Raw genomic sequence first — 18,776 nt, 5'->3', positions numbered from 1 at the left:
TTTTTCTAAACATAAATAACAGATGTCTGCATTTCTTTGAATGGGATCCTTCTTATTCTGAGATAGTCATGAAAAGCTCAGTGGCGAAACAAAAAATCAAGCTACCTGCAAACACACAAACGCCCACACACAGAATGTTAGTAAACACTGCACATGTAGAAAATAATGAAATCTGAACTTTTTCAATGACAGAAGAAAGGCTTAAAGACTACTAGAGAGAGTTCTCATCAGCACTCCAGTTGGAAATAGTTCAGACATATCTGTGTTTCATCTGCTGCAAGACTCCTGCTGCCAGGACCTCCTGTGCTGCACAGAGCTGTGGTGTGCAGAAGGCAGGCAGAAGCTACAGGGGCTCAAGACTACACCTGGATCCGTATTTCTCTGCCCAATAACAGGCTGCTGCCAAGAAGTAAGGGAATGATTAATTAAAGCCAAAACAAACAGAAGTAGGCACACGTGGATTTCAGAGCAGTACAACATGACTTAGAGGTGTGACTCCAATTAATGTGGAGTTAACTCATGCTGTATTGAAAATTAAAACTCAAGGTTATTCACTGTCTTAATCAACATTTATTATAGTTGCTGTTTTTCAAAACAATGTGTTAGGATTAATGGAGTCTGTTTACAGAAGTCTCTAGTGAAATTTTCTATATTTAGCCAAAATGAAGATCAAAGAGACTGATATATTCTTTTTGGCATCATAACAGTATTTCATTATTTAATTATTTAATACTATTACATTCATCAGTAATTTCAGATTAAAGTCCTTAAAAGGAGACTTATTTATAGAAGAAAATTACACTGTAATAAACCTGATTGCACTATTGAAATATATTTCATTTGGCTTTATAGTTATACCGAAGCATATTTGAAGCATAATTAGGATGCATGGAGAGAATTCTCTGCCATGCATAAGAGCATTAGTTTACCATTTTTGTTAAAGCAAACAGAGTAAACAAGTGGATCTTTGAACTGTACTTAAGAAAATCTTAACATATGGGGAAAAGTAAAATAAAAAGCTTTCTGACACTTTCTCTAAACAGGTTTTAAAACAAAGTTCTACCTGCATCACACCTGTTTTCAAGTCTGGTAAGCTGATTCCATCAGAATTTCACAGGGAGAACAGAATTATAGAGAAGTTGCTCCATTTAATTTCATGTCCCACTGAAAGGGACGGTGATGCATCATTAAAAAATAAACTATGGCTGCAAAAGTTGTAATCACAAGAATGACTTCCCATGGTAACATCACTGAATAGCCCCATGAGGAACACAAGACTGCGAGACTCAAGTCTCTTAGGTGAAAAGTCACAGCTTTTGTGAGGAACAAATACTATGGAACATAATGCATTACATTACTTTCTTAGTTAGATCACAACTTATTTTATTTTGTAGCACAACTTGTGGGGTCTAAATGTGAAACTCAGGAATCCTCAAGCTCCTTTACATAAGATGTTCTGGAGTATGAATCTCGCTGCATGTCTGGCAATCAATTAAAAAATAATCATGTACAAACAAAATATCATTTCTGTTTGATATGCAGAGCAGATAGATAACGTGGCTTAGCACATACACTTGATGTGTGCACTTCAGCTACCTGACACTTAAACCAGCACAAGTCTCTCCTGCTGCAAGTCCAGAACTGAAACCAACAGTGACACTGGGAGGGATGTCACACTATGAAACACAACTGGAGATACTACAAGTGTCACTTCTCTGCCCTCAGATCTGGATGCAAAATAAATGAGCAGCCCACTATCCTCACAGATTTTGGCAGCTTGGAAGAAGCCAGCCTGACTGAACCAGTGCCCAGGGCTTGACACCCACAGCAGTGGCAGAGTGGGACCATTCCCTCAGCCCCACTGTCCCAAGCAGCTGAGCAGCAGATCCCAGTCCTGCTAAAGCAGAGTCCAGTCCTGCTAAAGCAGAGCAGCCAGCGAGCTCAGAATCATTCTGACCCGTTTTGCTTAATCACAGGATAGCAGTTAAGTGTTGCTTTGTATGTCAACACACTGTATTATACTAATCAGAATAACTGGTTTTATTTTTAAAAATTCCTGCTTTGGTCATTCTGGAATTGTGCTATACTTCCACTCTCCTCTGGCTCTTCTTTATTCTTCATTTCACAGGAGAAATTACTCAGGCATGCATGTTCTAATTTCTCTCATCAGGGTGTTACCCACGGCTTCTGCTCCAACTGTTCAAAATTCTGCTCATCTGTCTCAAAGAGCTTCTCTGCCTTGGGCTTATATATTCCTTTGCACACAAAAGGCTACTTGCAATGTCACTGAAGATAATTTAAAACAGTGGATATCAACTATACTAATCTCGTGCTCATGCACTATAGTTTGGTTTTGGCAGGTTTTCTGAAGGAAGTTTCATTTGCAGAATGATGAAAATCCAAATTGTTTAGAAACTGTGGATGGTGGGCTGAAGCAAACAATGAACATACAGGTGACTTTCATCTTCCCAAACTCTATGCTTTAAGAGTTTAAGGGATATTTGCAACACAGTCCTGAAGCACTAAGTGACTTGCATTTGTATCTGAATTTTCTTTGGATAAATAATTCCTAAAGGACAGTGTTTAATTGCCCCTATCATTTAAAGTCTCCTCTGGACTAAAAAAAAAAAAAAAAAAAAAACTAAAATTGAAGGAAGCAAGGAGAAATACTGTAGAATTTCAGAATTATGATTGTCTTTGGAGAGGAATGTGAGGGAAGAATCTGAGGCATTTTAGCCACTGAAAGCATAATACTTAAGAATCCAAACTGCATCCATCCCTTCACCCCCAAAAGGAAAGCTAGCTTTGCACAGAAGAGAGAATAACTTCAGTTTGAAGCCTCCAAAGGTATTTTACAAAGAAAAAGATGGTAGTGGTAAATTCTGCCAAAACTTAGTAAGTTTCACAAACTAAACCCTACTATTCAAGACCTATTTGGTTCTGAAATAGTTTTGAACAACAATTGTACTAAGGCAAAGACACAGCCCAATCCTCACTCTCCCCTTCACAATTGTATTAGGGAATTCAACACCTTCCTAAACTAACCTTAAATTTTAACACTGATTTTCCATAAGCTTAATAAAATACTTTCTAGATTACTATTATCATCTACATGTGTTGAATAATGAAGTAGCAACAACAGCAGACACTGTAAAGATCACAAATTATTTTCCCACCTACAAAATTGGGCAAAACCAAGCATTAGAGTCCTGAAGGGAACTGTAAATATGAGGCATCTGCTGAGGTCCTTTTCCTACCACCTGGGCCTCTATAGCAGACAAATCCTTTTAATATTTGCTGGCTTAAGCTACTGGAAAAAAAAAAACCACTTAACTGCATTTGCAGGTGATTTAATAGGCACTTAAGTTTCATGGTGACTGACACATCAGTCCTCATAAGAAAATAAAATTATGTATAATAAAGGAAACAATTTTCGAAAGCCTCAGAGACTTTGACTATCAATTTTTATATCCTTAGCTACTGAAGCATATCAATATATTATAGGTCACATAATAACCGTATTTTGAGACACATACGTCCTATGGGAGCTTTAAAATCAAACATCCCAAAACATGTCCATAATAGTAACTTGACAAAACCAGGAAAGCTTAAGGAACTGGGTTTTTGATATCACACTTTTTTTCTTCAGTTCTCACATCTGAATTACAGCTTCACAGACCATCTATTTGCAGTTTACCTAAAAACAGGTATTCCACTGCATAAGGTTGCTAAACATCACAAAAAGTCAGGATATCTACTGTATAAATTTTCTTAAGGTGCAAATGGAGAATTTTCCTTTGCAGACAGGTAGGTAATGAGGTTTCTACCTGTCCCTTCGATTTTAGCCCAGGTGTTTGTCACCACTGCCTGGCCTCCCAGTCACAGGGTCTGTCATAACACGATTACACAAACCAACCTAATCCGTGCAGGCAAATTTAGGCAAACTCAATCCCACCACCTTTATCAGTTCAGGTAAAGCAGCCACTTCTTGTCAGAGCTGTGGGGAGCCCGAGGAGGAGCCCGAGCCCCCCGAGATGGCAAAGGGTGAAAAGATGGAAGCAGAACTTCAAAGGGCATAGCTACACCCAAAAAACCACCTCTGGCAACCACCTCTGGTAGCTTTCAGGGTTCACCCAAGAACAGCTTACCCTTTCTAACTAACATTTGCTGTCAGCTGAGAAATTCACAGAACTGCCTTTTATGAACAAGGGAGAGCAAAATCTCCACAAATATGTAAATTATTTAGGAACTCTGACCCTGTTTTCAGGACTGAAGTCTTTTGGAATTCGTCTGATCATGCTGATACTGAGTTTTGAAAACATGGAGATAGTTTGTTCACTTCCACCAGTTATGGTGGACTGATTATGTACACGTCTTCAAATACTGTGGGAAAAAAAAACCCACTAAATTTACACTACAAGACCTACACTTTCTATCCTGTGCAAATACTTGAAAGCCTATTTCTTCCTCCCAATCAACACCCACTGCCCCAAATCCCTCAAATTAATGTTGTTTTTTTTACCTATGTTCTGTATTTTACATTAACTTATGGGTTTTAACTGCATCATAAAAGGCATTAAAATAGCACTGCATTATAGAACAGACATTAAAACACTGGACAAAGAAGAAATGTAGACCATTCTTTTTAATTATTTACACTGGTATCTCTATCTTTCCAGTTTTTTAGTTATTTTATAGCTTTGTTATATATAGCTTTGTTTCAATCAGCATTGAGTGCTCTCCTTTAAAGTGATTTGAGCTACTTCTAACTAAACTTTCCAAGCATATTCTTTAGTCAAGAAGTAATGTACCAGACTCTTTTCCTACCAAGGTAAAAGTGAGCATTTTTTGTCTGCTTATAAATTTCATTTTGTGCTTTGCCATCCTGAAGTACACTTGAGTGTACTAGAATTCTTCCTACAGAAATTTGTCTTTCAAGAGGGGTAAAAATTCTTCTGAACTTTAATTATAAATCAGATGCTTGAATTAGTCCTACCACTAATTGATTTGTAGTGTAACTAGGCAACTAATTTACTGGCTTCTAAATCCACGCAATATGCATTCTCAGTCTTGCTCTTTATTTTTACAGCATTTCCAGCAAAAACATTAAATGCCAACTGGAAAGACTGTTTTGAGAAATACCCTTACTTCCCACTGCCCTTTTTTTTTTTTTTCAATCACACCGTACATAAAAACAATCTAGCTGAATCACTGCATGTGTGGGAATAACCTTCTATTTCTTTCCTGGAAATCATCTACGTATCATCCCTCCTTCCCATCTCCGTAAGCAAGGGCTGTGAGAGTCTGCTGCTTCTCTTCCCTCAGGTGATGGAAGATGCATTTTGCTAACAGAGGAGTGAAAAGAGAGGAACTGTTACCTCAACTGATCTGAAAGAAAAAGCACTTACAAAACAAAAAGATGAAGGAGAAAAAGGTTTTGTGCAGGAAAAAGAAAGTGGGAAGAGCAGCAATGGGAAGAAGCTGATTTACTTCATAATGACAAAAAGTTCAACCCTAGTAATATCTAATTATCTAACATTCTAACACCTAATTCTAACATCTCCTATAAAATACAATCACGCTATTTTTCTTTAGCTCACTTGCAGAACAGTATAAGTCTGTTGGATACAGACTATGCCATTTGCAAATGCATCATTTAAAATACAGATATATATTTTTTCAAAGCCTTAAAGTGCAACTATTAGGACGCACTTTGTACATTCTGAAATTATAGGTTCTGGTAAATTTCCAAACATTTAAAACCACAGAGAAGTTGAAAGCATCTTTTTCCTACAGTGGGGAATTAGGATTTCCTCAGCCTTCCAATTCCCTTTGCTTAAGAAAGCACTCAGAAAGACCAAACAACAGTTTATAAGCTTGCTTTAAAACAAGAGCTTAACAAGTAACTATCAGCATCAACAGCAGTTCAATTAACATTAATTAGCTAAACTTTCCCAGTAAAACAGCAACATTTGGGTTTGTTTTAGAGCTGTAACAAAAGCTCCAGTTACTAAATTACCATAACACACAGACAGCTCTGACCCTCTCTGAACCAGCACAACAAGTAGGAGCACGGAGTTTTGAAACAAATAAATGTCTATTACATCAGTTCTGCAAATTACACCAGTGGTGTTACCATTAAACCAAACCAGAAGGAAACAGCAGGTCAGGTAATCTGCCTTTCTATCAGACTCCATAAAGCCAGGCAGCACAGATCTTGATACAGCTCAAGTATATTGCTTCTATTTTGTAAGTGTAGTAAATATTATCACGTAAACAAACAATCTGTGACCTTCTGATAACTGCCACCACATGCTATCTGGGCAGAGGTGAGACTAACACACTCCCAGCAGACTGATGAGTACTTCTGGAGGATAAGAAGCTGGGGAAAAAAACCTCCACTTGAAAACCCTGATGAGAGCAAAAATCCTGCAGCACAGACCTTTGCCACCACAAGTACAGCAGCAGGTCAGCCAAAAGGAAGCCTGGCAAGCCTTGCAGAGGGTTTTCTCACACAGAACAGAGTGGAGAAAACTCTCCTTCCACACATACAGTGGGTTCTGCCTGGCAAATATTCTTGTTCATGACTTAATAAATTATTTGACTTGAAAGGTTAGTTAAAGGAAAGAATGAAGAGCAATGTAATTATTAACTCCTGTCTCCTTCCATCAGAGTAGATTCACACTCTCAAAGGTCCACTCCAAACAAGCCCACAGCAGTCCCTAAGAAGGAAAGGACACCAGCACGATGCCAGGCTCACCCTGCTCACCTGGAAGCCAAGACCAGAGGCAGTGTGAGCTGGGGACTCCCAGCCACACTTGGCCGCACAGATCAGCTACGCACCCCGCGCGCTGGGCTCGCTCCAGAACCCTCTGCAACCCCTCTGTGCAGCAAACCTGCTTGGTAACTGCTCAGCAGGCAGGGGAACCAAGAACAGAATAAAACTCTCAGCACCTCTCCTTCAGGAACATGGGATCAAACTGAAAATAATTTAATAAAAAAAATTAAGTCCGGTAATTAGCCACAGTTGCAGTTCGTTCATAACTTCTCAGCTCCAGAATAAGAACATTTTCAAATTAAATCTGAAGTGCCACTATGCCATCTGGAAAGTCAGTGAGACTCCTAAGCCTTTCCAGCATCTCCTTATATTCACAGTTTTTGGATGGTGGGTTTTTTTTGGAGTTTTTTTTAAGAGGAATGATTTTTGTACAGCATTTTGGAATATTCAAGGAATACAAAACTGAGCCCCAAGGTACTTTGCTACATTTCCTATATCAGAAGTGTTCAAAACTTCTTATGAAAATATCTAAAGCTATTATTACAATTACAATTACAACCATAAAGTTGAGTTTGTAGGTTTAATTTCTATTCCCTGAGCAAAATGAAGAATGACCCCACGTCACCTGTTTTGAAACAAGTTTATCACCTGTTTATTACTGGTTACTTTGGTGACACTCTGCTACAGTACTAATACAAGTTTAGATGCTCTGCTGTCATAGTATCACAGATGTAGCTCCCCCTCTCACTTCCAAATGCTTAAAAGCAACTGCAGTGCGTGCACTTTGAAAGAGGAGGAACAATCACATCCACTTGGCAAAAGTACAAGGAAGACTTCATGTAACTTTTCATTTTCATGAATTGTTATCTTTACAGTAGGGGTGTGCACAGTGAACTATGTTCAGATTAAACAATGCAGTATTCATTTTGGGACTCATTATGTAGTATTATGTTCCCTTAAAGGTATATATTAGAAACTATTTGCTAATATCCTGATTTGTTCTCTTGTCCTCACTCTTTCTTGCAAGGCAGGATGCACAGGAACCAGAAACACCATGGGCTGGGAGCAGTAACACTGCAAAGTATTTTGGAGTCAACAGCCTCATTTGCTCTGCTTATCATCACAGGATAGAAAGCGAAAAAAATCACAATCAAAAAAGGACACTACCTAAGCAGATCACAGAAAAATGTTTACTGTGGTTATCTCTATTAGCCCAGTGATAAACATGAACACTTTAAGAGCTTCCATGTCATGAAACTGCAAAAAATGCTTCTTCTTCTAACATAGGTGACAGATCTCATCCTTCTAAGTACCTGGTGAAGTTGGTCTCTGACTAACCCTGTGGATCAAACAATGGGGTTTTATTTTCTTTATTTACTCTGAAGCTTCAGCTAGTATATCTGTCAGAAAACTACTGATATAAAAATGAGAAGAAAATACTAGAAAATGCTGCACTGAAATACTTCCCATGAGTCCAAAATGTTAAAAGAACAATCCATACTGAAAGATGACTTAGTAAAGATTTCACACAGCTATCTCAGTTGCTGGGTTTTGCTTGGACATGAAGACAGAAGAATCAGCACTTAATGGAAAAATGGGGACTTTTAATGCTCTGACTCAGACCTAGTATCACAAAGGTGGCTACTGGAACCCACTCCAGGATGGGGCATCCCTCACTTGGCACACCTGCTCACACCATCCACATGTGCATTGACACATTTGTGCACAGTCTTCCAACAGAAGCAGCAAATGTAGAGTGAAAGGCTGTGCAGAGCTCTCAGAAACATCCTCAAGATTCCAAGTCACTTGCTGGAAACAGTCTCTAAAAATAATTTGAAGATGATGAAGAAGTGTGCTGCATACCCAAAAAAAAGGGTAGATGATGCAGCAGTGACCAGTTGTAAGAGGGTTGCTGTGAGCTCCACAAAGTGCAGAATCAATAGCAACTGAAAGAGCACGTTTCAGCATGCCTGAAGCAGGTTTGCTTCAGAGGAGCAAAGGCTGAAGTGAACTATTCCAGCATACAATGTTCAGTGATTTGCTGCCTTCAGGCAAATACTACACTGCACAAAAAACAAGGGAGGAAGTTTGTTAATACAGTTATTATCTTCTTTACTCCTAGGTACTTCTATGCCAGGAGCTGACACTGTTACTTGCTGCCATTGAAATTTTATATTTTACTAACTGTATTATACCCTGTCACATTTGTCCAGGTTGTAACAACAGCAGTTTCAGAAGATCACTGGTTAGTTCAAATTTAGATAGAAAACAATGCACATTATGTACAAAGTAATTACAAGAGAGCAAAAGAAGCAAGACTGTACTGTCCTTTCTGCCTCATCTCAAAAACTATCCCATAAGAAGTAATCTAACAGTTTGATGAGGCAAACTTCTCTTCCACCTGATGCTGAAAGCAGATGTAAAGAAGCTGCTTATCTCAATAACAAACTAGTTCTTCAAGGCAAAAATCAACGTGAAAATTTTCTCATGTGAGTACCTGCCAAGTATGACTACTACAGCAGTCATTCCCCACGGATGAATGATTTTAAGATACTGATTCTGAAGCACAACCAGAAGGCTGAGTATATAAAAGATCCTCAAGCATATGAGTTGAATCACCCAACTGGAGAGTGTGACAGAACAAAGCAAAGATTAAATAAAATTAACCTTAGGACCTAATTTTTCAGCTAGACTCAGTACTGTGACCTAAGACTGTGATCTGCAATCATGACTATTATTCAGATCAAGACAGTTCCTTCATCACACTGTCTTTAACTGGCAACTGTGGAAAGCTTGCCAGCCAGGAGTGCCTCTGAATACATAAGAGATAAAGCCAGATGCAAGGCACAAGTCCTTCACACCACTTTCAGAAACTATATGCATATTTCAGATTATAGCAAAAAATCTTACTGAGGGATAAGGGGGAGGAATGCAAATGCATAGAAAGGAGTATACTTTTTATAACAACCCTGTTGAAATGAAACAAACAAAAAAAACCACCTCAAAACCAGAATAAAAACCACTTGCTTTTTGTAGCACACAGGAAAATATAGCTGTTCCTGAAGTAACATAGGAAGTGAACAGCTCTAAAATTAACAGTGAGAATTAAGAAAGCTTAAGAAAGTAAGTTATCACACTTCCTCAGTCTAGCTTAAACACAGCATCAAGAGGTCAGGCAGGGTCAACAAGCTTTGATGAAGGACTCCCTGTCTTCAGACTATACACATTGACTCATAACAGAAAGATCATCACCTCAGTCATCACTCAAACTACAGCACAATATTGCTGCATGCTGTATTTCAGAAGGCATTTAAAGAAAGGCTTATCTATACTTAATATCTGTGACAGGTTATTGCAAGTTCTTTCAGGTGTTGCTACATCCATAAACAAAGTAATTGTAAAGAATCACATGATACTTTCAATAGGTGTACTTAAATGTAACCGAAAGTAAATCTACACTCGGTGAAGGTGATGAGCCAATGTTGCTACTCATCTATACACCTCTCACTTATCATAGAATACTACCCTCATTTCCCTGATTTGAAGTTCTAGAGGATTTTAATATTTGAGTTTGTCCCTTGTTATATTATATTACTTGTAGAATCACAACACTATTTCCTCGACTCTGTCTAAACATCTTCAGTAGTGTTGGCTACTTCTCCAGTAAGGGATCACACTGTAGAGTGACAGCAGAGTGGAGGTGAACAAACACTGATTATATGTCTCTGCTACCATTTTAGTAAAAATACTAAAAAATGCAATGCAAAACAAAAAATTGCACAATACATGCAACACAGTATGGTGATGCAAAATATCACACCATAAAGCCTTCTCAAGCAATTGTAGCAACACTATGCCTCTTTCACTGAACACCACTTTTGAGTAACTCAGAGGTAGATGCCATACCATGGAGGATGTTACGAGACCCTCAGAGAGGCTGATCTGGAATGAGGGCTGCCAAATCATCTTAATTGTTGTCACGGGAGGAAGAAAATTAATAAATGCTGTTGCATCCCAGCACAAGACAGCCCCAGCCTCAGTCAGGCAGCCAGTTCACCCTCACTCTGAGCTGCTGTGCTAGAGCTGCCCTCTCACCCATGAGACACTCTGAGAGCTTGGCAGCCCCAAGGGACACGATCAGTGTGGCTCAGTGTCACACAGATTTTGTGACACAGCTTTAAGGGTCAGGAAGACAACCATCAGGGACAGGCAGGATCAGAAGACCTGTACTGAATGCAGCAATACTGACACTCTGACTGCACTGCTATGCTAGAACACATCAGTATCAGCAATACAAAGCTACTGGGAAGACCTATACCAGCTCTAGTGATGTGTAGGAGAGAGTTTTGTACAAACCTATAAACAAGAGTTCTGCTCTCTTGATTCATGTCTGTCTCCTGTTTTGACATCCTAAGTTCATAGTATCGCCAGAAAAAAAATTCCTCCTGTTATCTATTGCTTAAAGTTACAAAATGATTAAAGTTCAAATTGCTACTGCTATAGCTATTTGCAACCTAGGAAAAACATCTGAAGCCCATATAAACTTCAGCAGTTTTCCTCTCTTTTGCTTGCTTATAGAAATATTTCCTTTAGCCCCCATTTCTAGGCAAAGGCACAGAAAGTAATACTCAAATACTCAAGACATTTTGAGCATTCTTTGGCAGTTCATCCAAAAAGACAATTGAAAAAGAGAAACACTCATAATTTAAGAATTCCCAGCATATTCAAATAATAAATTAACATTCCAACTGCTCACTAAAAACAGCAATAGCACTTATTTGCTTATATGCAAATCTCATGTATTATGCAAGATTTTCACTGGTTGTTCTACCACTACCAGCACAACTCCCTCCCTCAACACAACACCTAAGCTGGCTCTAGGCCACATTCTGCTCCTGCTGCTAGTTCCAACATCCAGCAAGGAGAGCACAGAAACCACTGTTTTACATCACATACAACATAAACAAAAAGCTTTGAGGCATCAGTCATCTCTGAAACTTTAGTGTATGCATGACTTTGGGAGCACATACACCACATTGAAAGATGTATTCAGAATTGCCGCATGATGAGATCAGTAAAAAAGAAATAATAAATATTCCTATTTTTGCCTATTCTATCATTTTAATAGCAAAGTTATGCACACAGCTTCTGAAAACCACATTTAACTTTTCCAAAGTGAATTCCTGAAGTGAAAAATAGACTTTACATTCTAATTTTAAATAAATTATTAGAAACTAACAGGAACAAAGTATAATATGGAGATAGCAGAAAAAAAATTGAAGGGGAGAAAAAAGTAATAATGTGCTCTCCTGATACAGGTCTCCATCTACCTGTGTTTCCCAGAACTGACAATATGACACCAGGCTTCCAAAAACTGACCTTATGCTAACAGTTTGACAATTAAAAAGTAGGAGCTACAACCCCAACATGGTTTAATATAACACTAATAAAGTTTTGGGGTGAACAGGTACTCCTTCTTCAATGCATACTGCTGCATAAAACACACAGCAGCTCTTGGGAATCAGCAAGCACACAAGAGGGAATGACACACTCTTCCTATTACTTAATATAGACATCTTCATCTACCAAAAAAACAGTCTGCCAAACTTGTGTTCCTTATATAGCTACTCCAAGGTAAATAGGTATCCAAGTCCCAGACAGAAGATATGAACTGAAGAAAACAGAACAGCTCGCAAGAATACATCCACATGCTGTTCCCTTGCACATGCAGAAATCAGCGGCCTCTGAAGTCCTCCTTAAACTGTTTAAACAAAACACACTGAAATGTTGGCCCTATTCCAAAATTCTGCAACCTCAAGTAATACTGTTATATAATATTCACCATATATTTCTCAAAAGGTTTAATCAAACTGCCTTTAGTCTGCATCTTCATCCCTAGGAAACATATTTCTCTCTCCCAGCCCTTCCAAAAGAAGTCATGTCTTACTACAGGAGGCTGTGGGGAAATATCCGGTTTCACTTCCATAAAACACAGCTGACTGCTCCAAGAGCTGCACAAGCTGTCACAAGGGTACTGCCAGGACGGTGCTGTGGCATGACTCAGGACAAGACAGAGTGACAGTGGCTCTCATCAGATGGGCACAAGAAAGGAGCTGCACTCCACTCACATCCCTGCACTTCCACTTCACAGCTGGCACACGCAGCTATGGAGCACAGTACTGCTCTAGGAGGCTCTTTCAGGAAGCAAGCAGATTTGTGTCTATGGATCTTTCCAAATAACTCCTTTTTACATGTGATGTTCACAGTGAATTCACCTGCAGCCTATGTTTTAATGTATGTGAGTTCACCGAATCTAAACCACATGCAACTATTCTAAGAGGTGCATGCACACACCTCGTTCCACCAGAAGTCAGAAGTCTGTTTCACCTACATTAAGCTTTTGTGTCAGGTGATGTAACAGTAAATCAGGCAACAACCCTGCATTTGATTTAAGCACTTAAGAGTATATGATGATAACCAACACAAATGATTAGGATTTTATCAGATCTCCCCAAGTCAGGCATTCCAGCTGGTTTTACATTTTGCTAGGAGGTTCACAGACTTGTTCTGCTCACATCACCTTTCTGTCTGTGCTCCAGCCCACATGAAATCACACTCCCATGGCTGATACCATGCAAGGGCCTGAACAAACAGAGCTAGAGACATGCAGAGTAAGTTATCACAGTCAGACAGCTGCCTTAATGTGGTTCCATGTCCTCTGGTCAGCTCATGCCTGGGACAATGGGTTTGTGTCTGCCTTAATGCACTTTGCTTCTTTCAAAAATGAGACTAAAAGATCTGAGGAGCTGACAAACTTCACATGAAAAACTCATAATGGAATTTCTGTAGCAAAGACTTACGGTTTTAAGCTATTTTCTTCCCTAAAGTAATTATGGTTTTATTTCATGGTACCCTCTGCAATCCTAGGCAACATGCTGAGAACCCTTATATTAAACAAGCAGAAGTCTGTGCCAACCAGCTCAGCAGCATGGGAGTTGTGTGCATGTCTGTGTGCACCCCCTCCTGTGGGGGTCACAGGATTCTCTCCCTTTCATGGCAAAGTTTCCATCAGTACTTCAAAACGTGCATTCAGTATTTCAAAACGCAGTTGTCTATCTAATCCACGTTTCTTCTCAGCAGTACACACCACAAATTTACCTCCTTAAACTCACACATTAACTGGGTTCTTGCCTTCAGCTGCAGATTGCTGTGAAAACAGCTCCCTACAGAGTCCCAAATCCACATCTCCTTCCTGGGAACTGTGTAGCACTGGGCTCTTTCATTTGGCACAAGAATCACAGAAACCTACAATAAATAAGCCAAACTTAAGTGCAAGTCTTTATTTTTTGGGTTTTGTTGCACTTAAGTCTTCTTGTTTCAGCAGTTCATTTCTCACATTTTAGACAGGCTCAATCTAAACATGGTGAAAGCTATAATATAACCATTTCAGTATCCCAAATACCTTTTCTTCCTTTCTAATTGTGACACTACTAACAATATTTATTGCTGCCCTTGGGACACACACACAGAGTATCTCATGCAGAACCCCCAACCCACACATCCTCCTACATCCTTGAGTTTTGATACTAACTACCCTTCCAAGACAAACCAAATTTAACTCTTTAAAGGTATGTATTAAGTCAACAGTAACACCATTCTCATGCTGTGAAACATTTCATTCATATTCTGCATTATCCGTTCTTTTCAGAACTGCTGTCTAATGACAGTCCCCAGAGGATGGAAGACATGGAAGCTGACTCTGACTGGTGCAAAGCAACTTGCAGGCAGCACTACACAACTGATTTACAGTGATATTTCACAAATCACCATATTAAGAGTGCCACAACAAAGTAGAGTACCTGTCATGCAAACACCTGCATTATTAATAGAATTGCAAGTCTGACAACTTAGACTAAGAAAAAAAAATTAAAGATAAGCCAGAATATAATGTACACAACAGCACCATTAACTCCAAGAGAGCAAAAACTCCTTTGAGTATTTCAGCACAGGAAAATATTAGGAATATTGTGCATACTTCGGAAAAAAAATCTATCTGCAAACCAAACCCAGTACTGTTGTGGGTTATTTTTACTTGTTTGACTATCTCTTTATATGTGCCTATAGCCTTAACTAAGTGTATTTCTCAATAATAATTTTTAAAAACTTGGCAGAAAAAAATCATGCTTTGACTGAACAGCTACTTAGCTTCTAACCAAAATCTCTATTGCAACATGTTTGCCTTACCTAAATCTTCAGACAGCTAGCTGCGCACTGTTTTGTGTTTACATAATCTGTTCAACTTGCTAAAAATTATTGGACTGGTTTTCCAGACAGCTGATCAATAAAATTGCATATTCAGAGATATTTTGCACAGCCATCCACACAAGTGACATCCTTGCACTGGAAATGTGAATGCCACATGTCAGCTTTCAACTGTTTTTGCCAGTAAATCTGGTCTCATCTTCATGACAGTGGGACTGTTCCACAATTCTGTTGTATTCCAAAGAGTCGATGTTTAAAGTTATCAATTTAACAAAATTACAGGCTAGTATATATGGAAAAGCACCGAGAGCTTTCTCACAATTTGCACAGTAACAATCAGAGAAGAAAAAGATACCTGTTAACACACAAGTAATGATATAATAGCAATGCTGGTATCTTTTTTTCCCCAGTAACTACTAGAACACAATTTTGGAAATTTACATTGGAAACAATGAATTTAAAGTATTTGCTTTAGCAACAACTTTATTTGCTAGGTTACAAACCTCTCTACCCATGCTTACTGCCCAGTGTCTCAAGATGCAGACAGAGGCCTTAGAACAGACAGTTGTTAAAGAGCAGCTGGCAGTGGGGAGAGAAGGCAGCACCTCAGGCCATACCACAGGTCAGGAGGCTTCACCAGCCTTGCCAGCAGCCAGTCGGTCACACTGCAACCTTCACAGGACCTAGGCATTGTCTAGAATTTCCTAGGAAGCTTCAGCTCCTTGTAGAAATTATTTTCACAGCTTTTCATTCATTGCTAGCCAACAGCCTCTGAAACTTTTTATAGCTTTTTAAAAAGGAAACATCACTAATTTAGGAAAAGCAATGTAGGGGTGTATTTGAGAGATGCTCTCTACCTTGCTCTGCTTTGAATAAAGGAAATAGCTAAAACAGAAGCTCAGCATCATGTAAATATATGCCGCAAACTAGATAGTCAATACACATGCAGACTAAGATACCTGAATATGTCTTGATACTGTTAAAAACTCTACAAGGGCCTACCACTTGGAGTTTGAAACTGATTCCACCAAAATTTAACTCTAGCGACACTCTGAACACTTTTGCAAAGTTGTTGCTATTATTGTGATTAATATATTTCTGAAGCTCACTTTTTTCACCCCATTACTATTACTCTCTTGTTGAGACCTACCCTTTTCCACCCTGTATCTTCAATATAGAAAAAAATTTACAAATTTACAAGACAGAGAGAGACCAAAGCACTTCTAAAAATGTTCTCAGCCTCCAAGTAAATAAGTGACAAGGCAGAATACAACCAGAGTCCAAAAACTAACTTACAAAAATTCAGTACCTGGTATGTTCTACACACATTACTTTTAAGTTGCGTGAAGAAAGTTGCAGAAAGTTCCAAGGTACAGTGATAAAAAAACTTAAAATGGTATACTTCTGCAGTGTCATTTTATGAATTATTATGACCCCAGCAGTAAAGGTAACAGAGGAGCTGGCAAGGAAACAGGTAGCCAGAGGTGGTAAGAACTAGTCTTCCAAAACACTCAGCAAATCTGAATAGTCATTTTGACAAATCTCACAGAACAGCAACTTCAGAAAGCAAAGAGGCTGTTGCTTTCCTGTGTGAGGGGACTGAAGGACCCTTAGGTACAAGCTGAGCACAGAAAAACTCACGCAACTAAATCACTACTGATTTCTAAAATGAGCTCTGCCAGGCCTCCACCTCCGTCATCTAGACCTTGAAGGGTTCAAGGCAAAGGTTATGTTTTGAAAAGCGTGAACTTTACAAAAAAATAAAAATCCACAGACGTTGACAAATGGCCTTTATCCAGGGCATCACCCATATCAAAAGCCACCACTGTGTTCAAAAAATGGGAAGAGCTCAAACCAGTTTTCAGGTAAACAAGATAGGTAACTGCCTGCCCTCCGTCTCCATGGGCTCGTGCAATGCCAACTGATGAGACCTAAGCTGACACAAAAACACTATTGACAAAATATTCAGATCAGCATGTACATTTCAGTCAGAGATCCACGACAACTATAAATAACCCCTGCACACTATACATACATGCATGGAAGTTTATTTCTGAGAGCAGATGCCTGCCTGCATGCATACCTTCTCAGTCAGGTTTCAGAAAGCACATTCCCCGGGAAATTAACTAGTCTGTGCGCTTTCTTTTGACTCCAGCAGACGATTATTGTTTTTTTTTTAAGTTCTAGTCCCTACCACGCATTTGTTCCGCAGGCAACACAAAGCGCTCGAGGTGAGCTTGACAGCGCTGCGGCGGGCAGGCTGGCTATGCTCGTTCCCAGCCCCGTGCCTGTCTTCGCCCCAGTGCCTGCCCCGGCCGCGCCGCATGTGCGTGAGCAGCGAGGGCAGCACCGGCGCTCCGGCCGCGACCGCGCCGGGCAGGGCGCGCAGCGGCGCTGCCCGCGGAACGCCGCGACCGAGCGCCCGGCGGCACCGGCCGGCAGTGTAACACGTGCACGGGCGGTGACAGCGGAGGGCCGGCGGGGCTCCGGCCGCTGCGCATAGGCGTGCCCGCCCCATCAGCATGCACACGGGCACCGCCGCCCCGGCGGGCGGGACGCCGGGCGCAGGGGCTGCCCCGCACAGGCCGCTCGAGCAGCGCCGGGGCGTAGCTGTCACCACGGCACCCGCCGCCCCTGCCCAGCCCGGCTCCCTGCGCCACCCGCCGGGCCCTCGCCGCGCCCCGGGTGCCGCGGCCCAGCGGCCCCTCGGCGGCCGCTGCCCGGCCCCGGCGTGCGGCCCCGGGGCGGGGAAGGACCTCGGCCCCCAACTCCTCCTCCTTCTCCGGAGGCCGAGCGCGGCCGCGTCCGGCGCCCCCCCGGCCCGCCCCGCGGACGCTCACCCCACGACTCCCTGGCTGTAGTTCCTCTTCTTCCAGGGGGTGCCGGTGTAGAGCGGCTCGGCCAGGCCGGGCTGGGCGCGGGCGGCCGGCTCGTCGGCCGGGGCGGGGGCGCGGCCCAGCAGCAGGCTGTAGTTGAGCCCGAAGGTGCTGGCCTTGTTGTCGCGCTTCCTCTTGTTGCTGGCGGCGGCGGCGGCGGCGGGCGGCGCCCCCCGCGCGGGCCGGGCCCAGGCGGCGGCCCCCGGGGGCGGCGAGGCCTGGCGGTGGCCGCGGCTGTGCGGGTTGTTGGCGCTCTCGAGCGGCAGGAAGTCGGGCGGGGGGTCGGCGCGGGGGGCGCGGTACATGCCGGGCGGGGAGGCCGGGCCGACCGCGGCGGGGGCGCTCTGCTGCTGCTGCTGCTGCTGCTGCTGCTGCTGCTCCTGCTGCTGCTGCTGCTGCTGGAAGTAGAGGTTGCGGACCCCCTGCGTGGTCTCCCAGATCTGCATCCACAGGCGGTTCGAGGGGCCGAGCTGCTCTGGCTGGAACCAGGCTATCCGGGGATCCATCAAACGGGGACCCACCCCGGCTGATCCGCTCCCCGCGCCGCGCCGGCCGCCGCCGCCGAGACCCTGTCAGCGGGTCCCAGCGCTAATGGCGGCTCCTATGGAAGGGCAGCTCCGCGCCTGCCTGCTCGCTGCTGCCGCCGTCGCTCCACAGCCCCCGCCCCTCCTGGCGAGCGCGGCGAGGCGGGGCCGGGCCGGGAGAGCCGCCGGCACGCGGGCCGCGCGCAGCACGGGGGGCGGCGGCGCCCCGGCCGCTCCCGGCACCGCCGCCTCCCCGGGCCGGGGCGCGGAGCGGGGCCCGGGCCGCCGGCACGGCACGGCACGGCCCGGCACGGCCGGCGCGCAGCGGCCCCGCGC

At 42.3% G+C, this 18,776-nt stretch overlaps 1 protein-coding gene across 1 annotated transcript in view; it reads right to left on the bottom strand.

Annotated features, from left to right (window-relative positions):
• TENT4B (terminal nucleotidyltransferase 4B) overlaps window positions 1-18,525 on the bottom strand; it is a 41,169-nt gene extending 22,644 nt beyond the window's left edge. The window contains exon 1 of the mRNA XM_021536134.3: window positions 17,881-18,525. Within this exon, the coding sequence (XP_021391809.3) occupies window positions 17,881-18,422 (542 nt within the window). The 5' untranslated portion in view covers window positions 18,423-18,525. The remainder of the gene's footprint in view (window positions 1-17,880) is intronic.
• Between the last annotated feature and the right edge of the window lie 251 nt (window positions 18,526-18,776).

This window comes from Lonchura striata, chromosome 13, assembly GCF_046129695.1.
Source record: "Lonchura striata isolate bLonStr1 chromosome 13, bLonStr1.mat, whole genome shotgun sequence".
Classification (NCBI taxonomy): Eukaryota; Metazoa; Chordata; class Aves; order Passeriformes; family Estrildidae; genus Lonchura; species Lonchura striata.
The sequence above is the reverse complement of the archived record's forward strand: the minus strand, read 5'-3'. Positions and strand labels throughout refer to the sequence as shown.